General features: G+C 46.0%; 1 protein-coding gene across 1 annotated transcript in view; it reads right to left on the bottom strand.

Moving 5' to 3' along the window:
• BMP1 (bone morphogenetic protein 1) overlaps positions 1-22,184 on the bottom strand; it is a 95,541-nt gene that overhangs the window by 7,515 nt on the left and 65,842 nt on the right. Inside the window, exons 11-19 of the mRNA XM_040414772.1 lie at positions 21,829-21,974; positions 19,476-19,671; positions 16,552-16,677; positions 16,277-16,437; positions 14,598-14,778; positions 12,429-12,554; positions 8,757-8,884; positions 6,633-6,846; positions 5,056-5,306 (exon numbers count right to left, since the gene is read on the bottom strand). Coding sequence (XP_040270706.1) covers positions 5,056-5,306; positions 6,633-6,846; positions 8,757-8,884; positions 12,429-12,554; positions 14,598-14,778; positions 16,277-16,437; positions 16,552-16,677; positions 19,476-19,671; positions 21,829-21,974 — 1,529 coding nt within the window. The remainder of the gene's footprint in view (positions 1-5,055; positions 5,307-6,632; positions 6,847-8,756; positions 8,885-12,428; positions 12,555-14,597; positions 14,779-16,276; positions 16,438-16,551; positions 16,678-19,475; positions 19,672-21,828; positions 21,975-22,184) is intronic.

Genomic DNA, 22,184 nt, shown 5'->3' with positions numbered 1-22,184 from the left:
ACATGGTTGCTTGTCCCCTCCTGGGCTTGCATTGCCTTCACCCAAGCTAAAGCTAGAGCTTGAGGTACTCCAAAGCCAGGAAAAGAAGTTCCTAGGATTGAAGTGAGAGACAGACTACAGACAGCTAAACTAAGTTCCAGCAGAAGAGGAAGAGTTCCTATTTACTCCAGCTAGCATATCAGAGCTAAGATTTTTGCAGAGAAGTAATTGCCTGCCAGATTAAGCCAATACCTGCTGATGACCAAGATACCGTTTGGAAACTGTTTGGATTACTATTTATGCCAAGTAAAGCGGTGTCCAACGTTACTACAAAGTCTGGACTCAATTTATTCAATTTCTACACTAACCAAGTTCAACTACCCCTTTTTGCACTTGCCTTGGACTACACCACGTCTGGGATCCACGGATATCCAGGTAGGAACACCGTAACACGTGTATATAACATCTACAGAGACTATAGGCCACCCTGCACCACTCTGGCAATCCTACCCCCGGGTACCAACATTACCATTTACAATAGGGAGCCTTGTGCTGCCGCTGCTTAACCTCAGCTGGCGTCACATTTACTTGCTCTATAAGAGGGACATATTTTGTTGAAACCTCCTAAGGGGCAAAGGATCCCCCAGACGCTGGCAGTGGGCCGCTTCACTAGTACTGCTCTTGGCTGAGGAGAGGATATAATTGTATCAGACAATGCTCTGTGAGCTGAACACATCAGCAGATGTACTAAACTCTCTGCTGGTTTGCTACAATGTATCAGTCAGGAGTCCTGGTTGTTTGACTCACAGAGCATTGTCTAGACCAGGGATCAGCAACCTCCAGCACTCCAGCTGTTCTGAAACGACAACTCCCAGAATCCTCCTCTCACTTTTATGGGAGTTACAAGAATGGTCGAGTAAGTGTGCATGCTGGGAGTTGTAGTTTCACAGCAGCTGGAGTGCAGAAGGTTGCTGATCCCTGGTCTACAATTGTATCCACTTCTTGAGCAGGGCTACATACAGGCTTACTGACTAACAGTAAGGGCTCGTTCAGACGTCCGTGAGTGTTTTCCTGTCTTCTAATTTCAGATCAGCAAAACACGGATACCAGCCCGTGTGTGTTACGCTAAATTCCAGCCCTATACAGAAAATAGGACAAGAATAGGACATGCTTTATCTTTTTTTGCGGACAGCACATGGTGTGCTGTCCGCATCTTTTGTGGCCCCATTGAAAATGTATGGGTGAGCTGATGCGGACTCATTCATATGGTGGTGTGAATGAGCCCTTACCAAGAGTGGTCTCATTCACTGACAGCAAGCAAATATTGAAAATGGTGAAGAATAGAAACAAAGGGGGAAAATTTATCATAAAACTTTTGATATGTCTCTGACATTTGACATTTTCAGTTTGCTGGAAACTCACTGAACCTTTAAGGAATGTGTTGAGCGAAGCGAGTTTCGGAGAGACGGATCTCCGTACAGTATTATTTCGAAGTTTTGAACTAAGCGACTTCAGATGAAGCATCCGAAACTAGCTTCGCTCAACACTAGTTGGAAATATAAAAATAAGCAAATTAATAATATATATTTATTAGAAATTCACTGATTTCTCAATTTGTGAAGACACACCCACTTGTTAGTTAAAGCCTTCTCGATGTTCTGCAGAGCGCTCCTGTCCTGAAAATGGCCGCTGATGGGGGGCCTCATATCATATACATCAGTCATTGTCTTCTAGGTATGCATGTCTCATCCCATGCCATTTACAGGAATGGAACGCTCTGCAGTCTCTGGAGAAGGCTTTTGCTTTATAAAGTGAGAAATCAGCGTAAAAACGGTATTAAATTAGTATGTTGCATATCTTTGTGTTTCCAACATATTTGTTATAATAACCATAACACTGACAACCCCTTTAAGCTTAAAGGTGTTGTCAAGGATTTTATATATTGGTGGCCTATCCTCAGTATAGGCCACGAATATCTGATAGGCGAGAGCCCAACACCCTGCACCCCTGCCGATCAGCTAATACAGAGTAGCTCCGGTGCCGGAACGACACAGCTCCATCTATTGTGTGGTGGATGGAGCTTGTTACTGTAGCGCTGCACCCACTGAACTGCGCAGCAGCGCTGCAGTAACCAGCTCTGTCCACTACACAGTAGATGGAGCTGTTTAATTCTGGAATCGGTCAGATTGTCTCAGCCGATCAGATAATGATGGCCTATCCTGAGAACAGGCCTTCAATATAAAAATCCTGGATAACCCCCTAAGTTCACATCGGCACTATGATTTCTGCTTGTCTGTCTTCTTATAGGGGCCGATAAACAGAACTGAAGCTGTAGCAGATTCATCACACAACGACACTGGTTCTGTCATTTCACTGGAAAAAGAAAAAAAAAAACATAGCTGCATTCTGACCTATTTTTCCATCAAATGTGATGAAATCTTCAGTGGTGGCTCCAACACAGATATGAACACGGCCTCATTTATTGCAAAAAACCCATGCACAATACAATTTTGTCAGCCTGCAGCCACCACTAGAGGGAGCTGACTACATACTGTTTTATTATAGAGTTCAACCAATTTTTTAAACATAGTGAGCTCCCCCTAGTGGCAGCTGTGGTTACTCTGTGTTAACATATATAGAGTCACAAGGTGACATAGTAGTTAATTACAAAAGGAATGCCAACATTAAGGCCTCTTTCACACTTGCGTTGTCCGGATCCGGCGTGTACTCCATTTGCCGGAATTACATGCCGGATCCGGAAAAACGCAAGTGAACTGAAAGCATTTGAAGACGGATCCGTCTTCAAAATGCGTTCAGTGTTACTATGGCAGCCAGGACGCTATTAAAGTCCTGGCTGCCATAGTAGTAGTGGGGAGCAGTATACTTACAGTCCGTGCGGCTCCCGGGGCGCTCCAGAAGGACGTCAGGGCGCCCCATGCGCATGGATGACGTGTCCATGCGATCACGTCATCCATGCGCGTGGGGCGCCCTGACGTCACTCTGAAGCGCCCCGGGAGCCGCACGGACGGTAAGTATACTGCTCCCCCGCTCCCCACTACACTTTACCATGGCTGCCAGGACTTTAGCGTCCTGGCAGCCATGGTAACCACTCTGAAAAAGCTAAACGTCAGATCCGGCAATGCGCCGAAACGACGTTTAGCTTAAGGCCGGATCCGGATTAATGCATTTCAATGGGCATTAATTCCGGATCCGGCCTTGCGGCAAGTCTTCAGGATTTTTGGCCGGAGCAAAAAGCGCAGCATGCTGCGGTATTTTCTCCGGCCAAAAAACGTTCCGGTCCGGAACTGAAGACATCCTGATGCATCCTGAACGGATTTCACTCCATTCAGAATGCATTAGGATAAAACTGATCAGGATTCTTCCGGCATAGAGCCCCGACGACGGAACTCTATGCCGTAAGAAAAGAACGCAGGTGTGAAAGGGCCCTAAAAGATTTCAAGAAATTGGAGCTCAGAAATCCTTTGTCTATATCTGGAAATGAAATGCCATGATGGTGGAGGAAATTCCTGCCACCTGGCCCTGTGTACGGCGGACTGAGCAGCAGGATTCACATTTTCCTTCCACAGTGATGAGAAATCCAGCTGTCTGTTTTTATAGAAGCCGGTTAAATCATTTCCTGAAATCTCGGGAATGGAGTCCCGCAACCGTTCATTTTCTGCATGGAATCCACCACTGTGTGTACTTATAGTGTACGCCGCTATTACACTGGGATCAAAGCCCTGTGGTGCCAGGTTATTATTTCCGATGTGCCACCTACATGGTTTACCCAGTGGATGTAGCGGAAAATCATACTGCACTCTAGCAGAAAGAGAACATTTATAGTTTTTCTTCCTCTCTCTTATATTCTTGCAAAGGGCCACGCTGATTCAGCTGGCAGAGGACTGGCCGTAATAGATGTCCTGTGCCCGCTAGACGACGAGGGGTATGATTAAGGCTACTTTCACACTAGCGTTTTTGCTGGATCCGGCAGGGTTCAGCAAAAACGCTTCCGTTACTGATAATACAACCGTCTGCATCCGTTATGAACGGATCTGGTTGTATTATCTTTAACATAGCACAGCTTTCTTTTCGTCCTGGGATGCGGAGCAAGAAGGATCCGCCATGAACTCTATTGAAAGTCAATGGGGGACGGATCAGTTTTCTATTGTGTCTGAGTTAAACGGATATGTCCCCATTGACTTGCATTGTGGGTCATGACGGATCCTTCTTGCTCCGCATCCCAGGACGAAAAGAAAGCTGCGGTTTGCTCTCCGGTTTTACAATACTATTAATAAGCCTCCTCCTCATAGTCAGAGCGATCCAGCTTCAGCAAGATCAGGAACAAAATTGCTTTAGATTCTGTCTCCATATTCTGACACCTGGAAAAAATAGCTATTTACTGACAGTTTTAATTGATACCATTATGGGGTACACAGGACCTTTAGATCATTTTTTATTCACTGTTTTTGTGAGGCAAGATGACAAAAAAAAAAGGTGTTTTTTTTTACGCCATTCAGCATAAATAACAGGATATTTGGTCATTTGGACGCTGCAATACAAATTAAGTTTAATTTTTTTTAAATCTGTATTACAGTGTATATGGTTTTCTACAGGCACTCTCTTACATCCTGCCAGAGGGCTGGAACAAGGCAGGTCTGGGCCTCTTCGGAATACCCTTGGCTGCCATGACAAGTACTGGCACGCCACATTTGCAAACTGCATTAGTGGGGTGCAGATCAGAGAACAAAGCAGCTCAAATGTTCGCTATTTACTGCAGGATCTGCGGAGTTAAACTGCCGAGATCGGGGGTAACTCTGATCCCAGCAGGTAGAGCAGGGTGCTAATATAAATATACAGCTAGTATCCGTAAGTGATGGCGCGGGCCCTCACTGTGCCTGCCCTAATATATCGCTGGGTGCTAACTTCATACACCCAGGAAAATAATAGTACGTCACGGAGTACAAAGGGGTTAATACGAGTTTATAACCACTAGACGAACAGAGATAAAAGTTCTCTAAACTTGCATGACAGAGAATGAGACACACAGGCATAATGCCGCCACACTGGCATACCTACCCCTGACCCGCAGTATCGCCCCATCCTGGGGGAATTCTCATTGGGCCCATCGTAGATCTCTATGTAGTCGTATCCACAGTCCTGCTCCTCCTCCAGCTCAAAGCTCTGGAACACCAGCTCCACGCCATATTTGCCCTCTGACTGCAGGTGCCACACACACTCTGTGGCCGGAGGGTGCACGTCATCTCCAAATTTAGCATGGGAGTATAGGTCCTTGGTGCGGACTTCTGCTAGTAGCGTCCCTCCGCATACTGAGAGGAGAAAGAAAGTAGATAGTAATGTGTAATATTACCACAGAGGCTAAGCAGATAGACAAGGACCTGTACCTGACACAGGGGTGTAACAAGTAACTATGGGGCCCCACAGCCCAACCTGGAATGGAGCCCGACTCTACTATGACCATATTCAACAGCAACTTCAGAACATTAGCGTCTTGTGATTATTTTGGTACACGGTGACATCACAGTACAGGGACAATGCATAGAGAGATGTTACACTACAGGGGCTATAATACAGTGACATCATAGTACAGGGGCTATCCCCACAGTACAGGGATAATGCACACAGTGATGTCACAGTACAGGGATAATGTACACAGTGATGTCACAGTACAGGGATAATGCACACAGTGATGTCACAGTACAGGGATAATGCACACAGTGATGTCACAGTACAGGGATAATGCACACAGTGATGTCACAGTACAGGGATAATGCACACAGTGATGTCACAGTACAGGGATAATGCACACAGTGATGTCACAGTACAGGGATAATGCACACAGTGATGTCACAGTACAGGGATAATGTACACAGTGATGTCACAGTACAGGGATAATGTACACCGTGATGTCACAGTACAGGGATAATGTACACAGTGATGTCACAGTACATAGATAATGTACACAGTGATGTCACAGTACATAGATAATGTACACAGTGATGTCACAGTACATAGATAATGTACACAGTGATGTCACAGTACATAGATAATGCACACAGTGATGTCACAGTACAGGGATAATGTACACAGTGATGTCACAGTACATAGATAATGTACACAGTGATGTCACAGTACAGGGATAATGTACACAGTGATGTCACAGTGCAGGGATAATGTACACAGTGATGTCACAGTACAGGGATAATGTACACAGTGATGTCACAGTACAGAATAATGTACACAGTGATGTCACAGTACATAGATAATGTACACAGTGATGTCACAGTTCATAGATAATCCACACAGTGATGTCACACTACAGGGATAATGCACACAGTGATGTCACAGTACATAGATAATGTACACAGTGATGTCACACTACAGGGATAATGTACACAGTGATGTCACAGTACAGGGATAATGTACACAGTGATGTCACACACAACATGACTGGCTCCACTACACTGAACACAAATCTACAGCTGCCTAAGGAGGCATTGTGAGATTTTTCTTTGATGGGTACACTGTAGCTCGCTGCACTGGTCTATGGATTTGGACCACGAGAAAGACTGGGTAAGTAATGTGGGGTCCAGCTGAAGCATCCATCAGTAAAGAGTGGTTGTCATGTATCTCACCGGTTGTCACCTCTGCCACGAATCCCTTTTTCTGCACTGAATTGTCGGAAATAAACTTCAGAAACATGTGGCTTCCCGGAGCGATGAGCGGATCGGGGACCTTGCTGCCGCAAAAATGCTTTAGGACAGGCGATTGAGCATTTGGACCAGAATAAACTTCAACGTGGTCATACAAACATTCCTGGTGGGACTCCAGCTCCAGCTCTTTCACCACCTGCCAGGAAGAACAAGGAGTCAGGAGATGGATGAGAAAACCAGAAGATATCAAAAGAATCTAATTTACATCCGTTACCTCTCTAATGTCAAGATACGAAAACTCTCCGGTCCTTTCAATCTATGCGTGAAGTGAGGCGGGCCATAGACATTAGATAAATGTTGTCCGACCCATATATAGAATTGTTGTGACAGAAAGGCCCAGCAAGTTGGATCTCAACATACCTGATCCTTTTGTTCTTGGGGAGGAAAGCCACCAGTGTATCTGGCAGAAGCTTCCTCCCTTCTCCCTATTCAGGACTAATGCACACTTGGCTGACCATTCAGCCAACAGCTACCTAAAGTGTATGGCCAGACTTAGAGCATCCCATCTTGCCAATCAAGTTGGATACCTTCTTCTCCAACTGAGAATTTTTTGCCGAATGGGATGTGGTTGCTTCACTGCGATCCTCCCAATCTGGTTTCTAACATCACTACCAGATCAACCAGTGAAGACCTGACTCTCTTGGCAGTCATTGACTCTTTGTCCGGTCCTTCACTATCTCACAGGCTCCTGCCCCCCCCCCCCCCCCCCCCTCCATCAGACTGCACAGGCCAGAAGAGGTCTGCGCCACTGGCTTCATCGCATAATCAACTGGCCACGTTATTAACTGGCACTTGTTCCTTGTGGCACAATATTTGGGGGCACTATCTATGTGGCACCATCCTTTAGGGAACACCTTTTGCTTGGCACTATTTTTGATGAGATTTTTTTTCTGTGTGGCACCAATTTTTTTTTGGTGGGTAGGGGAGCACCAATTGGTTGGCTTTGAGGGACACAATTTGTATGGCAGCATCTTTTTGGGGGCACCATCTCGGTGGTGGGAATTTTTCTCTGCAAGACTATTTTTGTTTTGGTCCACGTCTGTATGGCACTATACTTGGGTGCATTATTGCTTTGCGGACGATATGTCTGTATGGCACGATTTTTTGGTCTCTTTTTCTAGGTGGCACCGTTTCATGGTTCCTATGGACAATATGGTAGTACTACTAGACTGGTCTGCCATTTTAGAGACACCGTTAGGGCACACTGTGAAGTATAGGATGCTACTGGTGTGTACCAAAAATGGGGTTCCCAATATTACACACCTATATTTAGGATATTGTAGTTTGATGTACTGGGATAGAAAATACTTTAATATAATGGGACCAGGCTGGTTTCCAGCATGAGGACTCGGACATACAAAAACTAGTGCAAGCATCAGTTTTTGAATCCCGGCACTCATGCCAGAAACAGGCTGGATCCCTACGGGGTCCCACTATAGTCAGTGTGGTCTAGTGCTGCTCCGGCCCTATCCGGCTATGCTGGCTACTATGAGCTCTGGTCGGCAGTATATCTGTACCTATTAAACTGGCTGACCTGTTACATGTACACTTGGCAGCTGAAGACATCTGTGTTGGTCTCATATTCATATGTGCCCGCATTGCAGAGGAAAATGATGTTTTAATATATGCAAATGAGCTTCTAGGAGCAATGGGGGCGTTACCATTACACCTAGAGGCTCTGGTCTCTCTGCAACTGCTGCATCATCTCCACTTTGACAGGGAAAGGCAATGTAAACGCCATCATGCCTGGCCATGTAAATCAAAGTATAGAGGGCGCAGCAAATGCAGAGAGAGCTGAGCCTCTAGGAGTAATGGCAACACCCTGTTGCTCCCAGAGGCTCATTTGCATATAGTAAAACATCATATTTCTCAGCAATGCAGGCACATATGAACATGGGACCAACACAGATGTCTTCAGCTGCCAAGTGCACATGTAACAGGTCAGCCAATTTCATAGCTACAACTCTGCTGACAGATGCCCTTTAATGCATATGTGAAAGCACACTGTATAAACTTATAATGCAATTCAAAAGGACGGAAGCGTACCAGTTTCACTCGGTGTCCTGGGGTCGCAGACACCAGCCAGGTGCACACCTTCTTGTTGGGGTAGGTGTCCGGCCAGTTAGGGCTGGTGATGTTCTGATTACTGGCAGTGACATTGTGGTTACAGCCCGCTGAAATGAAAAATTAATACCCAAGATGTAAGATCCCATAGCATTGAGCATGAGTATGGGGCTCAAGGTTATACAGTATGAGAGTAATCTGCCTATATACAACTTTCAAACCAATTGCACCTGTGCCATTGGGGCTCCCATAAACAACTTTTATTACCTATTATGATCACTGGGAGTCCGACTGGTGTGATCCCCACAGATTACAAGAGGCAGGGTCCCTGATTCCCCCAAGTGTATGGTGGGGTAGTGCACTACAACTCCATTCACCCAGGGGACTCAGGAAGCATACCTCTTGTACCCAGTGATCATAAATTTATTACTTATTGGTAATAAATGCGGCTTATGGGAAAACCCCTTAAAGGCTGTGTACACCTTTTGCGGGGCAATTTTTTATGATTGCATTTTACTCATTTTGAGCTAACAATATTTTTTTCAATTGGTCTTTATTAAAAATATGGAGCCATTTTCTCTATACAGGGCTGAGATTCTCTAGCAGCTGGATCTGAATTTTCAGCTCATCTGATGGGCTCCTTATCTCTGCTTTCAAAACTTATAAACACTCCTTATAGCTCAGTCCTTATCTTCCTGATTATGAAGTGTTTATGACCTCTTAGTAAATTAGAGATAAGGGTTATTAGATGACCGACACAAAGCGAAAGTAAAAAGCACTATTCTAGTTTAAACTGTTTGTCTATATTCAGGGCCGGTTTTAGACAAAATGTGGCCCTGGGCGAAATTAAAAGCGGGGCCCCAAATTCTGAAGTACTGTATCAACAGTCACATTTATTCACTTGACGCAAGGGGAGAAGTCACCGCCATGGCCCACGATTTGGTTGCAGGCAGCGTCAAAATGAATGATAACATCCAGGGACCTGAGCAGAGGTCAGAGAGCACTGGAGGCGAGAGCCAGTGTCAGGAAGCAGGTAAGGCCCAGTTCACACTTCAGTTATTTGGTCAGTTATTTCCATCAGTTATTGTGAGCCAAAACCAGTAGTGAAGGCTACTCAGAGATAAGGTATAATGGAAAGATTTCCTCCTGTTCTGTGTTTTTGACTTGCATCTGGTTTTGGCCCACAATAACTGATGGAAATAACTGAAGTATGAACTCAGCCTAAGGGCTCATGCAGACAGCCGTTGCTTGTCTGCAATATACAGGCACCGGCCGTGTGCTCACCATATAATGGATGCAGACCCATTCACTTGAATGGGTCTGCAATCCAGAAGGAGCAGTGTGGAATGGAGCCATGGAACCCCATGGAAGCACTACGGAGTACTTCTGTGGTGTTTCTGTCCGTGCCTCCGCACCCCAAGAAAATAGAACATGTTCTATTTTTTTGCGGTGTGGAAGGATCACGGACCCATTCAAGTTGAATGGGTCTGAATCCGTCTGCGGCAACCGCATGGATAGTGCCCGTGCATTGGGGACTGCAAATTGCGACCCCCAACGCACGGAACGGCCGGCACATGATTGTGTGCATGAGGTCTAAGTGTGCCCAGGAGACTTGCTTAACTCTCTTAAATAATCAGAAAACACCTGAAAATAGACACTGTTACCAGTGCTCTGTATATAGAGACAGCGGGGACATGTAGATAATGTGTTCTCTGCATTCAAAGTAAAAAAAAGTAAATAATGAATAGAAAGAAATATGAAAAAAATAAATAAAAATGCAAGTAAAAATGAAAAAAGTGGATTTCTTTATTCACCTAAATAGTCAATGGCATTGACTGCTGGGTGAATAAAGGAATCCACTTGTTTCACTAAAGTCAGAATGCTGCCTTTCTTCCATAATTTTAGATAGACAGATAGGAGATAGATAGATAGATAGATAGATAGATAGATAGATAGATAGGAGATAGATAGATATGATAGATAGATAGTTATGAGAAATACAGATAATAAAGATATATGGGTAGATAGAGGATGCAGAAATAAAGATATTTGTGAGATAGACAAGCAATAGATACATTATAAATATTACATTATATTTAGACAACTGTGTTCCAGGCAGGAAATAGTTTAAAAAAACATCTACAGTGGGGGGAAAGGGGGTCCTGTATATTCTCTGCAGGCTATCTCCCTCCTGTTAGTCCAGAGTCTGGACTGTCCAGCTGTTCCTATCAGGTTATGTCTGCCAACTAGCAGCCCTTGTCATTTATTGCAGCACAGAGAGAGGAGAGAGGGGCCGGCAGCACATATTTTCCGGTCATTAGAGGGTGACATTCTGAACTCACCAGTAAACCTCCGGAGCAGAGGAGGCCATTACATTCACAGTGCAGGGCCTCCAGTGAGAGAGAGGGGAAGGGGCGGGGCCAAGGTCTGCCTGACTGCTGTGGAGCCCTGCTATGGATGCAGGACCAAGCTCCTCACTACAGCATAAGGACCCTGCGGGCTACAGTGGGAGGGAGACCAGAGCTCCTTGCTGTGCTGTCTGTGCTCTTCTCAGGGGCGGCCACCAGCTCTTTTCCACATGTGTCTGGACAGCTCATCAGGGGGCCCCATTTAGGGATGGGGGCCCTGGGCAATTGCAGTGTTTGCCCCTCCCCCCAAACGCCGGCCCTGTCTATATTATACTGCTTAATATTTTTAATAAATACCAATCGAAAAAAGATTTTTAGCCCAAAATGAGTAAAATGCATTCATAATTTTTTTTTGCCTCCGAAGGTGTACATAGCCTTTAAACTAAGATGAGTCCCATTCTGAGGGTCCCCCTTTATCATCTAGAAAGACAATACAACTGTCAGCCCCTGCGCTAGCATACTCATGTAAAACAATGGGTGTCAGGCATGGCTGTCTGTGGGTTTCAGTGGGTGGTATAGGTATACAGTACATACTACAAACAGTAGATCATGGAGAAAAAGAGAAGTTTCTGCCAACAGACTGAATGAGAGGCATCAGCAAACTGATATGGGGCCCCCAGACCGATCAACCCTTGTAGATGAGGGCTCCATCGTTGCCTTTGGTCACAGTAATATATTACGTTACCATGCGACCACAATAGGATAAAAAAAATATATAATCATGGCTGGAATTCTTGTGAATCCTTAAAGTGAACCTCCACCTTCTATTACCAGTTTCATTTTAGGTCCTAAATTCTGTACCGATTAATTTCTTCGTAAAGCTTTATAATGATCAGAGCTTTGTTTTACTGATAAAAAGCTCCAAATCCCCTGCATAGCCTTTGATTAAAAAAATAATAATAAAAAATAACATGCCAAGTGCCTCTACTAGTGGGAGCTTGCTGTTATACATTAAAATCTATGACAGTCTGCAGTCAGCTCCTGAGCTCCCTCTGGTGGTGGCTGAAAGCAAACTCAATGCTTTATCTTAAATCTGTCTACGCAGTGAATTTGGGGCCTCATATCAGAAAAACCAAGCCCCTACTGCTATAAAGATATATTAGGAAACTAATCAGCACAGATTATTTAGCTAAGATTTGCTGACCGGGGGAAGGTTCACTATATTAGAACAGTTTGTTCCATTGCTCAGACATGAAGATGAAGGGATAGGGAGTGAGACACACGTGCACATTGGTAGTTAGATTACCCTCTTTGCAGTCATGTTTGTTCTCGTGCAGGGTGAAGCCGCTCCGACAGCTGCAGATATAGCTGCCCTGAGTGTTGACGCACTCGTGCTGACAGCCCCCGTTATCCCGAGAACATTCGTCTTTATCTGTAACACAAGGACACGAAAAAGATCACTGCGGCGCACGAGCAAGCGAAGAGAACAAGAGAGGGGGAGAGTTAGGAAAAAAAAGCTCAGCACGTCCCCCAACCCACCCACCACCACCGATACCAGCTCTGCATTACCTGAGAAGCACAGAGGGGGGCACCAGAGAAGCAGCTTGATGTAGTGGGAGAGGAGCGGGAGTCAATGATGGAAAACATTCAGCGGGGATCTGTCACCCCCCATCACTCCAACTCCCAGTTATACCTTACAGCTCATCCCCTGAGGAGCGAAGCTTCCAAAGTTTCCCAATTTCCCTCCCCCCATAGGTACTAATGTAGGGATACGGCTTGTAAAAAACAATAAAAATAGATATTTATTTACTAAAATAATAAAAATCATCCATGTAACAGTTATTTGCCAAGATTCAGTTCCCACCAATCCCAAAAGTCTCCAAAGAGTGGTGGGAGGCAGACTTCTCGAATCCCTTTGGTAGCAATGTATAATGGGGGTGGTGGGCGGTGAAGGTATAGACAGGGTATAGAGGTTTGGGAGAGGGGAAAGGGAGAATGATGTATATGGGGAGGGGGAGCTTTCGTTAAGGGGAGCGAGTCTTTTTCGTCGTCCTTGTTTTCATTCGGGGACGCTTCCGGGGTAAAGCCTGCTGCGGCTGCTGTTTCATGTTTTTTTGGAGCTGTAATAACTTCTGTTTGTTCTTCTTCTCTGTAATGAGAGAGGGAGGGGAGAAGGAGAGCAGAAGAAAATGGGGGGAGAAGAAGAAGGAAAGCAGGAGTGGTGGAGGAGAGCGGCATAGGAACACAAAGGGGAAAGAGGAGAGAGTGAATGTACAAAACGTCAGGGACAAAGCAAAATAAATAAGGAACAAAATGTGGAAAAGCGGGGCGACCGGGTACAATAATACACAGCGGGGAAGATGACGGAGGGGCGTCAGGACAGAAGAGGAGAAAGAGGGGATAGGATCAGTCAAAAGAAAGGAGAAGGGGGATGGGGGTAATCGTTTCCTTGTTCTGATCCACTATACAGAGCTGGAAGCTGGCGTTATTATCGTGCAAGGCGAGGCGGTCATGCAGCTTAAATGCCAAGCACTGCATGCAGGCGCAGGAACGGGCAGGGCTTCCCCACAGGTCACTCGATGCCCCCCCCCACCCTCATCTTATGTTATCAATATCACTATACTCAACATCTACAGCAACTCTCACCCTATACCCAACTGTGTCTCATTACGTAACCTTATTCGGGTCATCAAGCTCCAAGACGTTAGTGGCTAGAGGTGAGCAAATAAGGTGTGCCCATTCTTTTAATGGAAGGAACCTGATATTACTGGTGCTCGTTGGGTCCCATTGACTTATAATATGGTCCTTCAGCTTCCAACATGGCAGCTTTTGCGCACAACGCCGTTTCTCCTGTCCTGTGTCTCTGACACAAATGTGAACAGAGCCTTTGGTAACACATACAACACGCCATGTAACCATATGGTCAGAGGCTCGGCAAAAAGAGCTGCCATGCTGGAACGTGAGGGACCACATTATAAGCCAACGGGGCCCAACAGACACCAATAGTATTTGTCGTAATGAATGCAACACAAACGTGCAGATTCTAGAGGAGGAAAATACCCAACATCTCAGAGGTTACATCTGGTGGCTCACACCTCCAGATCTCCGCACCCTTATGGTTGGGTCAGAAACGGGCAATGGAGGAGGAGAGAGGTTTTTGTCTTTACATGCAGATTTACTGTTCCTTTAAGCAGCCATATGCATACAGCTAGGAGCGGATACTCTATACTGGTGTTTGTGCAATCTCATACCCCATCACACTGGCTCTATATTCTCATGCCATTCATACCAGTGGACACACAGCACATCCAGAGAAGGAGGACACATTCTCCAAGCAATGCAGAAGTCTGAGCCGTCATCTAGCCAAGCCAAGGTTATTAAACCGTCCAATACGAGTATCCCCACCCTCCACGGTACAGAGGCGGCTAGGATGGAGGGGGGGTGGGGTGGCAGAACATGCAGGGAGGAGGCTCACCTGAGTAATAAGTCGCCTTGAACCCTTTCTTCGAGACGGTGTTGTCAGACTTGAACTCTAGGCGCATGTTGTTGTACTGCGAACTGATCACCGGGGGGAGCTCTTGACCACAGAACTTCCCGAGAAGTTTAGAATCTGATGTCAGACCGCTGCGGACTTCCACGTAATCATATTTGCAGACCTGGTGGGAACAGACATAGATAATAAAAAGCAGAGCCTGAAAATATACTGAGGAGAGAGGCCTGCAGATAAAACGTGTGCACGTGTATAAGTAGTAGTAAGTCAGAGAAACGGGTCTTGGACAGGTGTGTGTCGGTTTTGTGTTTTACAGGGGATGTGTCATCAGAAAATGACCTTTTTTATGTTAAACATACTTTCAAAGATTTTTTTTTAAAATTTCCATGTCACTATCTATATTGAAGAAAAAAACAAACGAAAATCCTGCAGTTTTCACACTGGCCACTAGGCCTAAAATGTGCTTTTGAGAGCAGCCACATGGGCCACAGACACAATGGACAGGCGATTGAAACTGCATAGGAGGTCAAGTAACTTTGCAAATACTTAACTTTTTTTACTATGGATTTTTTGACTTGCACAATGCTTTCTCTCTATTCACAGCCAAAGCTGCTTTCAAAATTCTACTGGTGGTCCTTGGCAATAGACTGCGGTTTACCTATGTAGTACGAGTTCCTACAAGGCAGTGTTGTCTAGTAATAGAATTGAGAAATGTAGCTTTAGCTGGGAAAGGAGAAGAAATCTCCAAACTGGAAAACAACTATGCTTCACATTTGAGGCCGATTGCCAGGATCTCCCCCAGACCCCATTATAGTATAAGGGGCTGGCGGGCATTCTGGTAAAGTCCGGCAATACTGGATCCAGAGCGCTTCGTCAAGCTGTTCTCTGATGGAACCCCTGCTGCAAATGTGAAAACAAAGTATTGTAGCTTACAAAGCATTATGTGAAACTGAAGTATAAATCTGGGGCTTACACAGCGACTTTGGTCGCAACGCACGTCACATAGCCAATGAAAGCAGGGTGGCGCTGCCTGAAGGGGAATGGGGTTGCGTTGCGACCTGCAAGTCGTTGTGACGCGAGTTGTCAGAAATGTGCTGGATTTCTTGCGACTTTGGTGTGATGGTCGTAACAGATAGGACTCTCGATACTCGGCTTTCGTCCATCACATGTGACACCAAGATATGGGGGATGTTTGTTGGGGTCTTCACAGTGCAGAGTCACTGTCCCTGCACCCGCTTGCGATACGCAGGGAACACTTTGGTCAACAGTGTTTCTTTCCACACAAATAAGCTGTCCAAATTTCAGCTTCCTGAATCCCCATGAGTAACGTAGGGGAACTGAATATCAAAGGGGTCGTCCAGGATTAGAAGAAAGTGGCTGCACCATTCCTGTCCATGGGTCGTGTCTGGTATTGCAGCTCCGTTCCACTGAAGTGAAAGGAGCTAAGCTGCAATACCATACACCACCTGTGGACAGGTGTGGCGCCATTTGTTAAAAAAAAAAAAAAAAGAAAGAAGCCACGTCTTTACAATTCTGGTGCAACCATGTGTGAATTTTCAGGTGTCAAGACACTCAAAAGTAGGAGCTATGGGTTAGTGGGCACCTCCTGGCAATCTGGCTAAAACTGAACTTTACATTTTGCCCGGAGACACGCATAGACTCACGTCGTTGCCTTCTGTCTCGAAATGCTGGAAAGTGAGCGTGATGCGAAACTGTGTGGGTGCCACCAGCTGCCAGACACAGTTCTTGTTCGGAGGGTACTCCTTGGGAAACCCCGGGCTGCTGATGGTGCCATTAAGCTTGGTCAAGAAGCCACCACAGGTCGCTGCAAAGTGAAGGAACATTCAGAAGGAAGGAGGGCCGAAATGGCAACGTAGACGACACCAAATCTAATAGCTGTGCCCAGAAATACAAGGTAATAACTGTTCAGAACACTTACCTGCGCAGGACTTCTTGTCTGCAGCGAGCTCATAACCCGGATCACAATCACACTTATAGCTGCCGAGCGTGTTCACACAGCGCTGGGCGCAGCCGCCTTTATTAGGTCGGGAACATTCATCCACCTCTGAGGGTGAAACACAAAATTTAGTAATGAAGCGGCAGCAAACACAAAAGGTAATTCCATCCATTATGGGAGTGAAAATCAGAAAGTTGTCATAGCCCCTGTGGACAGTGTCCTATTCATTGTTCTAATTCTACCATGATTGCTGAAGCCCATGGATGCACAACCTACAACCCAGGGGCCACACGCAGCCCACAATGCCGTTCCATGCGGCCCTGACCAATGGAGTCTGATGCCCTTGAGGAGACACTCTGTGATGGGTTCTGTTAGGTCACACAGAGGAGCAGGATTTTCCCGATAGCCGGGAGTACCCTCAGGATAGACATCAATATCTGATTAGTGGAGGGCTGAAACCCAGCACCACCACTGATCAACTGTTCAGAGCATTGGATGGTACCCATCAAAATCAATGAGCTTCTTTTAAAGTTCATGGACATGCTGGGTCCTCCAGAGTGAGAGATGCTCTTCGTAGAAACCCTCTAAACATGGCTCCTCTTCAAGCTTTGGGTGAATTTTGTAGTAGCAACTATTTAGGGAATGTCTAAGTTACCCTGTCCAAGAGACAGATTCCCTGTCCAGAGATGAAGGGGCACCTTTGGGTGCTGGTGACTTAGCTGGGAAACATTTGAAACCTGTAACCTGCTGATCGTTACAGTACCCCTGTAATCCTAGGGGTTCAGGACTTCCAGCTCCTAGAACAAATGGAGGTCCTAGGTAAGCCCTCCACAGTGATGTCTCTATGATGTGTCAGTGAAACATTCAGGGTGGAATTTCCCCTTGGATGAACATGAAGACCTCATAGCTTTGTAGTTACACCCGTTGAGATTTTCTTCCATAATGACATCAACGCTCATGACACATTGCTGGCCTTAGTGGTCAATGAACTTTCTGGTAATAATTACCACAAGAATTCTCAAGTCGCAAATCTCTCATGAACATGCTCCTAATCCTAGGCCTAACCCATTGTAGATGAGCAAGGCAGATCTACAGGATAAAAAAGTGAAGTGCATGGCAAGAAGGACTTCTGGGTAATTTCGATATAATCCACGACTGGTCAATGAAAAGGACGTAAGTCACCGTGATATAATCTTCACGTGTGTGTCCCTGGATGTGGTCATGTCAAGGAGAACGGGTACATACACCACGGACATTTCTGACAGCACGAAGAGGACAGTGGTCAGGGTGGGACTAGGGTTCCTTGGGCCCACCAAGAGGAAATTATTCTCAGGGTCCAACCCTTTTTTATTTAAAGAAATGGACTCTAGTGGCAAGTGACTTGCAGCTCCAAATGATTATTTTCTCCTGGACCTTTGGGGACCACTATGGTATGAGAGCCTGGGCCCACCAGAGGATCCTCTGGTAGGTCAGTCTGACGCCGACAGTGGTAGGTGCCTCCACATTGTGCTTGCAGCACACGATTGAACTATCCATCGGGAAGCATCTGCGTTTTGTCTGTGGTTTTCACAGAACGTTTCCAAAAGATGCTCTGGAAACCAATTTTCAGCCTAAGGGCTCATTCACACGACCGTATGGCTGTGGTGCCCGTACTGCGGGCACCACCTGTGTGATATGACTTGAATAGGTCCGCGATCTGCAAAATACGGCAAAATATAGGACATGTCCTATATTTTGCAGTGTGGACACACAGACCTGAAAGTTCATGGAAGGGCTTCCGAGTGTTTCCGTGGACTTCCGATCCGTGTCTCTGCTCCACAAAAGATCGGACATGTCCTATCTTTTAGTGTACTTGGCGGATCGCTGACCCTTTCAAGTCAATAGGTCTGCAGCACGGAGTTCACATGGCCGGTGCCCTTTGTAATACAGTCGTGTGAATGGGACCTAACAGGGTCCGTGAAATACGGGACTGTAAATCACGGAACCACGGATCAAACAAGGATGGATCACGGACATTCTCACAGATGAAACGTGGACTGTGTAGTCACGGACACAGACATGTGTACCTTACACAAACCTTGTAAATTAGAACCCTTCAGCAGGATCACCCCAATAAAACTAGGCACGCTGCCTGGTAGGGTTGATTCTCCTGATTAAAATGACACCCATCTGCGTTCCCAAGAAAAAAAACGCTTTTATTCTTTATGTAAATAAAATCTTCAGAGGGGCGTGGCCAGCACTAGAAAGCTGAGTAGCTGAGGTGCACCGAGGGGATAGGCTCCGCCTCTCAGTGCACAGAAGCCTTGATTTGCAGAAATAATAAAAGGTTTGTTTTCCTCTGCAAGGCCGCTACCAATATTCACAGAGAGGTGTCATTTTAAATCAGCAGGATCAACCCTACCAGGCTGAATGTCCAGTTTAATAGGGTTATTTCTGCTGATAGGTGCTCTTTAAGGTAACCCCTTTTCACTGCACATAGTTTTTACTTTACAGGTGGGGTGAGAAATCACGAACCCCAAATAGTAATGGGAGAGGCATTGTGCAGAGTGCCTTGTAGATTCATGTAATGCTTCTGAGAACAGAAGAACATAATATAGAAGCTGCATGTATGGCACATGCCAATAACAATAAGGGTTAACCTAGAAATGGTCTGCTTTTTTTTCCAGGAACAGCGCCACTCTTGTACATGGGCTGTGTCTGGTACTGCAGCTCATCCCAATTCAAGTAAATAATGAAATACCAGAGGCAGCCCAGGATGCATATAAGATTTCCCATTGATCACCATTAAAAAAAAACTCAAAAATCAAACGTCTACATGATTTGCCCACCTCTACTCTTTATGCGACCACCGAAGTAGACGTTGCGACGCTGCGCATATTAGACGCAATGAGCAGTTTTCTACTGACCTTTGAAGTAGTGGAGAGAAAAGCCGGCTTTGTTGATGGATCCGTCAGATACAAATCGAATGAAGAGTTTATTGCCTGAGCTCTTGAAGTCCTCGGGCTTGTCATAGCCACAGAAGCGACCGATCAGAGGGCTGGTTTCCGAGTCGCCGTCCCGTATCTCCAGAAAGTCATATGCACAGTTATCGTGTCTCTCAATCTGTGGAATGGAGCAGTGTTTTAGTCGTGGGTGGCAGATCATCCACATACTGCTTAAAGGGGTTACAAAATCAGACATTATATAGTACGAGACAATCTGTTTCTAACAAACCTAGAACCCATCCTGTACCGCACATGGATCAAGAGATCTGCCCATTCATTGCTTCAATTATTTCAGGCTGGCAGCGCAGCGGTGTGTCCTTTCTGCTGTAACTTTGGCCCCATCACAGCTCAAGGTGTGTGTCCTTTCTGCTGCAGCTCTTTACCTATCACAGCTTAGGGACGTGCCCTTTCAGCTGCAGCTGTCTCCCCATCACAGCTCATGGGGTGTATCATTTCTGCTGCAGCTCTCTCCGTATCACAGCTCAGAGGGTATGTCCTTTCTGCTGCAGCTCTCTCCCCATGACAGCTCAGGGGAAATTTCCTTTTCACCCACTCGTTCATTGGGTGATCCTATCGTTCATGCAGGCACCTAAATTATCCTTTCTGGGCAGCAGATTGTGCCGTTTAAACAGCGATCTGCTGCCCAGAAACATTGATTCTGTATGAGGATGAGGGATCACAATAGCGACCCCTTGTTCTCATACTGTGGAGGAGATCACTGCATGTACTGTAAATGAAGCGGTCTCCTTCACTGAACAAGCAGCCGACTGTCGGGAAGGAACGCTTCCTTCCCGACAATCTGCTGCTCTTCGGCGCCTCACCTTAAGGCTACATTCACACGTCCGTATTTTTCTACATCCCGATTTTCGGTCCGTTTTTTGCGGATCCGTTGTTCCTGAAAATGTTTCCGTATGTCATCTGTTTTTTGCGGATCCGCAAAAAAACGGAAACATGTGAAAACTCAAATCCGACAGTATATTCTAACACAGAGGCGTTCCCATGGTGATGGGGACGCTTCAAGTTAGAATATACTGAGAACGGTGTACATGACTGCCCCCTGCTGCCTGGCAGCACCCGATCTCTTACAGGGGGCTGTGATCCGCACAATTATTGTGCGAATCATAGCCCCCTGTGAGAGATCAGGTGCTGCCAGGCAGGAGGGGGCAGACCCCCTCCCTCCCCTGTATTAAATGTGACTAGTGCGGCCCCCCCCCCCTCTATATTCATTGGTGGCCAGTGCGGAAGTGACCAGTGCGGCCTCACCTCTTCCCCCCCCCCCATCATTGGTGGCAGTGCGGATTCCCAGTATTAATAAATGTGCCCAGTGCGGTCTCACCTCCCCCCCCCCCATCATTGGTTGCCAGTGCGGATTCCCAGTATTAATAAATGTGCCATATGCTCATATCAGGGGGGCCGGACGGGGGAAAATGAGATCTCTACATACAAAACTATGCACTTATCCCTAAGCTATAGCCTTTCCACATACAGAAGACACGTTTTTTTCTATGCTTATAAGCTAACACACATTACTGGTGTCTTTATAATCGTATATACTGTGTGTGAATAAAGCAGTAACATGTATATTAGCTTTCTGAGCAGATCTCAGTGTGGTAAGGCTATAGTACATAGAGTATATGATATGTAGATACTAGGACACAGCTCTGCCCTCAGCATGCTGATGTCTATCCCTGTCAATCAAGGGGAGGGGGGAGTGTACAGAGCACAGGGGGTGTTACAGAGCAGTGCTCCAAGTATTCAGCCCCGCCTCCTGGGGCTTGAACCTCTCATTTGCATATGAATAAAAACACAACTATCTCTGCAGCTATTTAGCATATAGACAAAAGAAAGGCATCTTTTTAATCATCATGATGAGCCCCACCAGGCAGTATGCCTGGTTTAATAGGGTTGATTGTCCTGTGACAGATGGTGGACCTGGTCTGTACATGCATTACACTGACGCCATGTCCGTACACTTGGCTTCCTCGGCCGATCGCCAGGGATTAGAGAAGCTGACTATTACTTTAACAAGGGTGGTCCTTGTAAGACAACCTGATGATGATGATGTGCAGTAAACCAATTAGACACCAGCCAGCGAAACTTCTCGTCTTCCTTTCTGAAGGAAAACCTGGTTCCTCCTGCAGGAAGCTTTACGTGTGAAGTGCATGTGTTTAGCCCCCCCCCCCCCCCCAATAGTAGTAGGTTTTACTTCCTACCCCACACACATTCAGAGGGTCCCCTCCCCCCATCCCAGGGATGAGCCTCGTTGGCCTCTAACCTCAAAGGACTGAAACACGATTCCTATGTTGTAGCCTTCAGCCACGCGCAGCTTCCATTTACAGTCCTTGTTGGGTCTGTAATCATCGGGATAATTCGGAGACTGGATGTGACCTTCATCTTTATTGACGTCTCCTCCACACTCGGCTGCAAGTAGAGAAGATATACATGTATAGGAGACATCATGGAGAAGGAAAAATAAATAGTTTAAAGGGGTATTCCATTATAGGATGGGTCATTAATATCAGATTGGTAGGGGTCCAACACCCCACCGATCATCTGCTCACGGGTAGCTCTGGCACCAGAGGACAGCAACTGTGCTGGTTACGGTTTCATGGGGGCAGAGCTTCAGTGACC

The sequence above is a fragment of the Bufo bufo genome, chromosome 1 (assembly GCF_905171765.1).
Source record: "Bufo bufo chromosome 1, aBufBuf1.1, whole genome shotgun sequence".
Lineage (NCBI taxonomy): Eukaryota > Metazoa > Chordata > Amphibia > Anura > Bufonidae > Bufo > Bufo bufo.
This window is presented reverse-complemented; position numbering and strand designations above follow the sequence as displayed.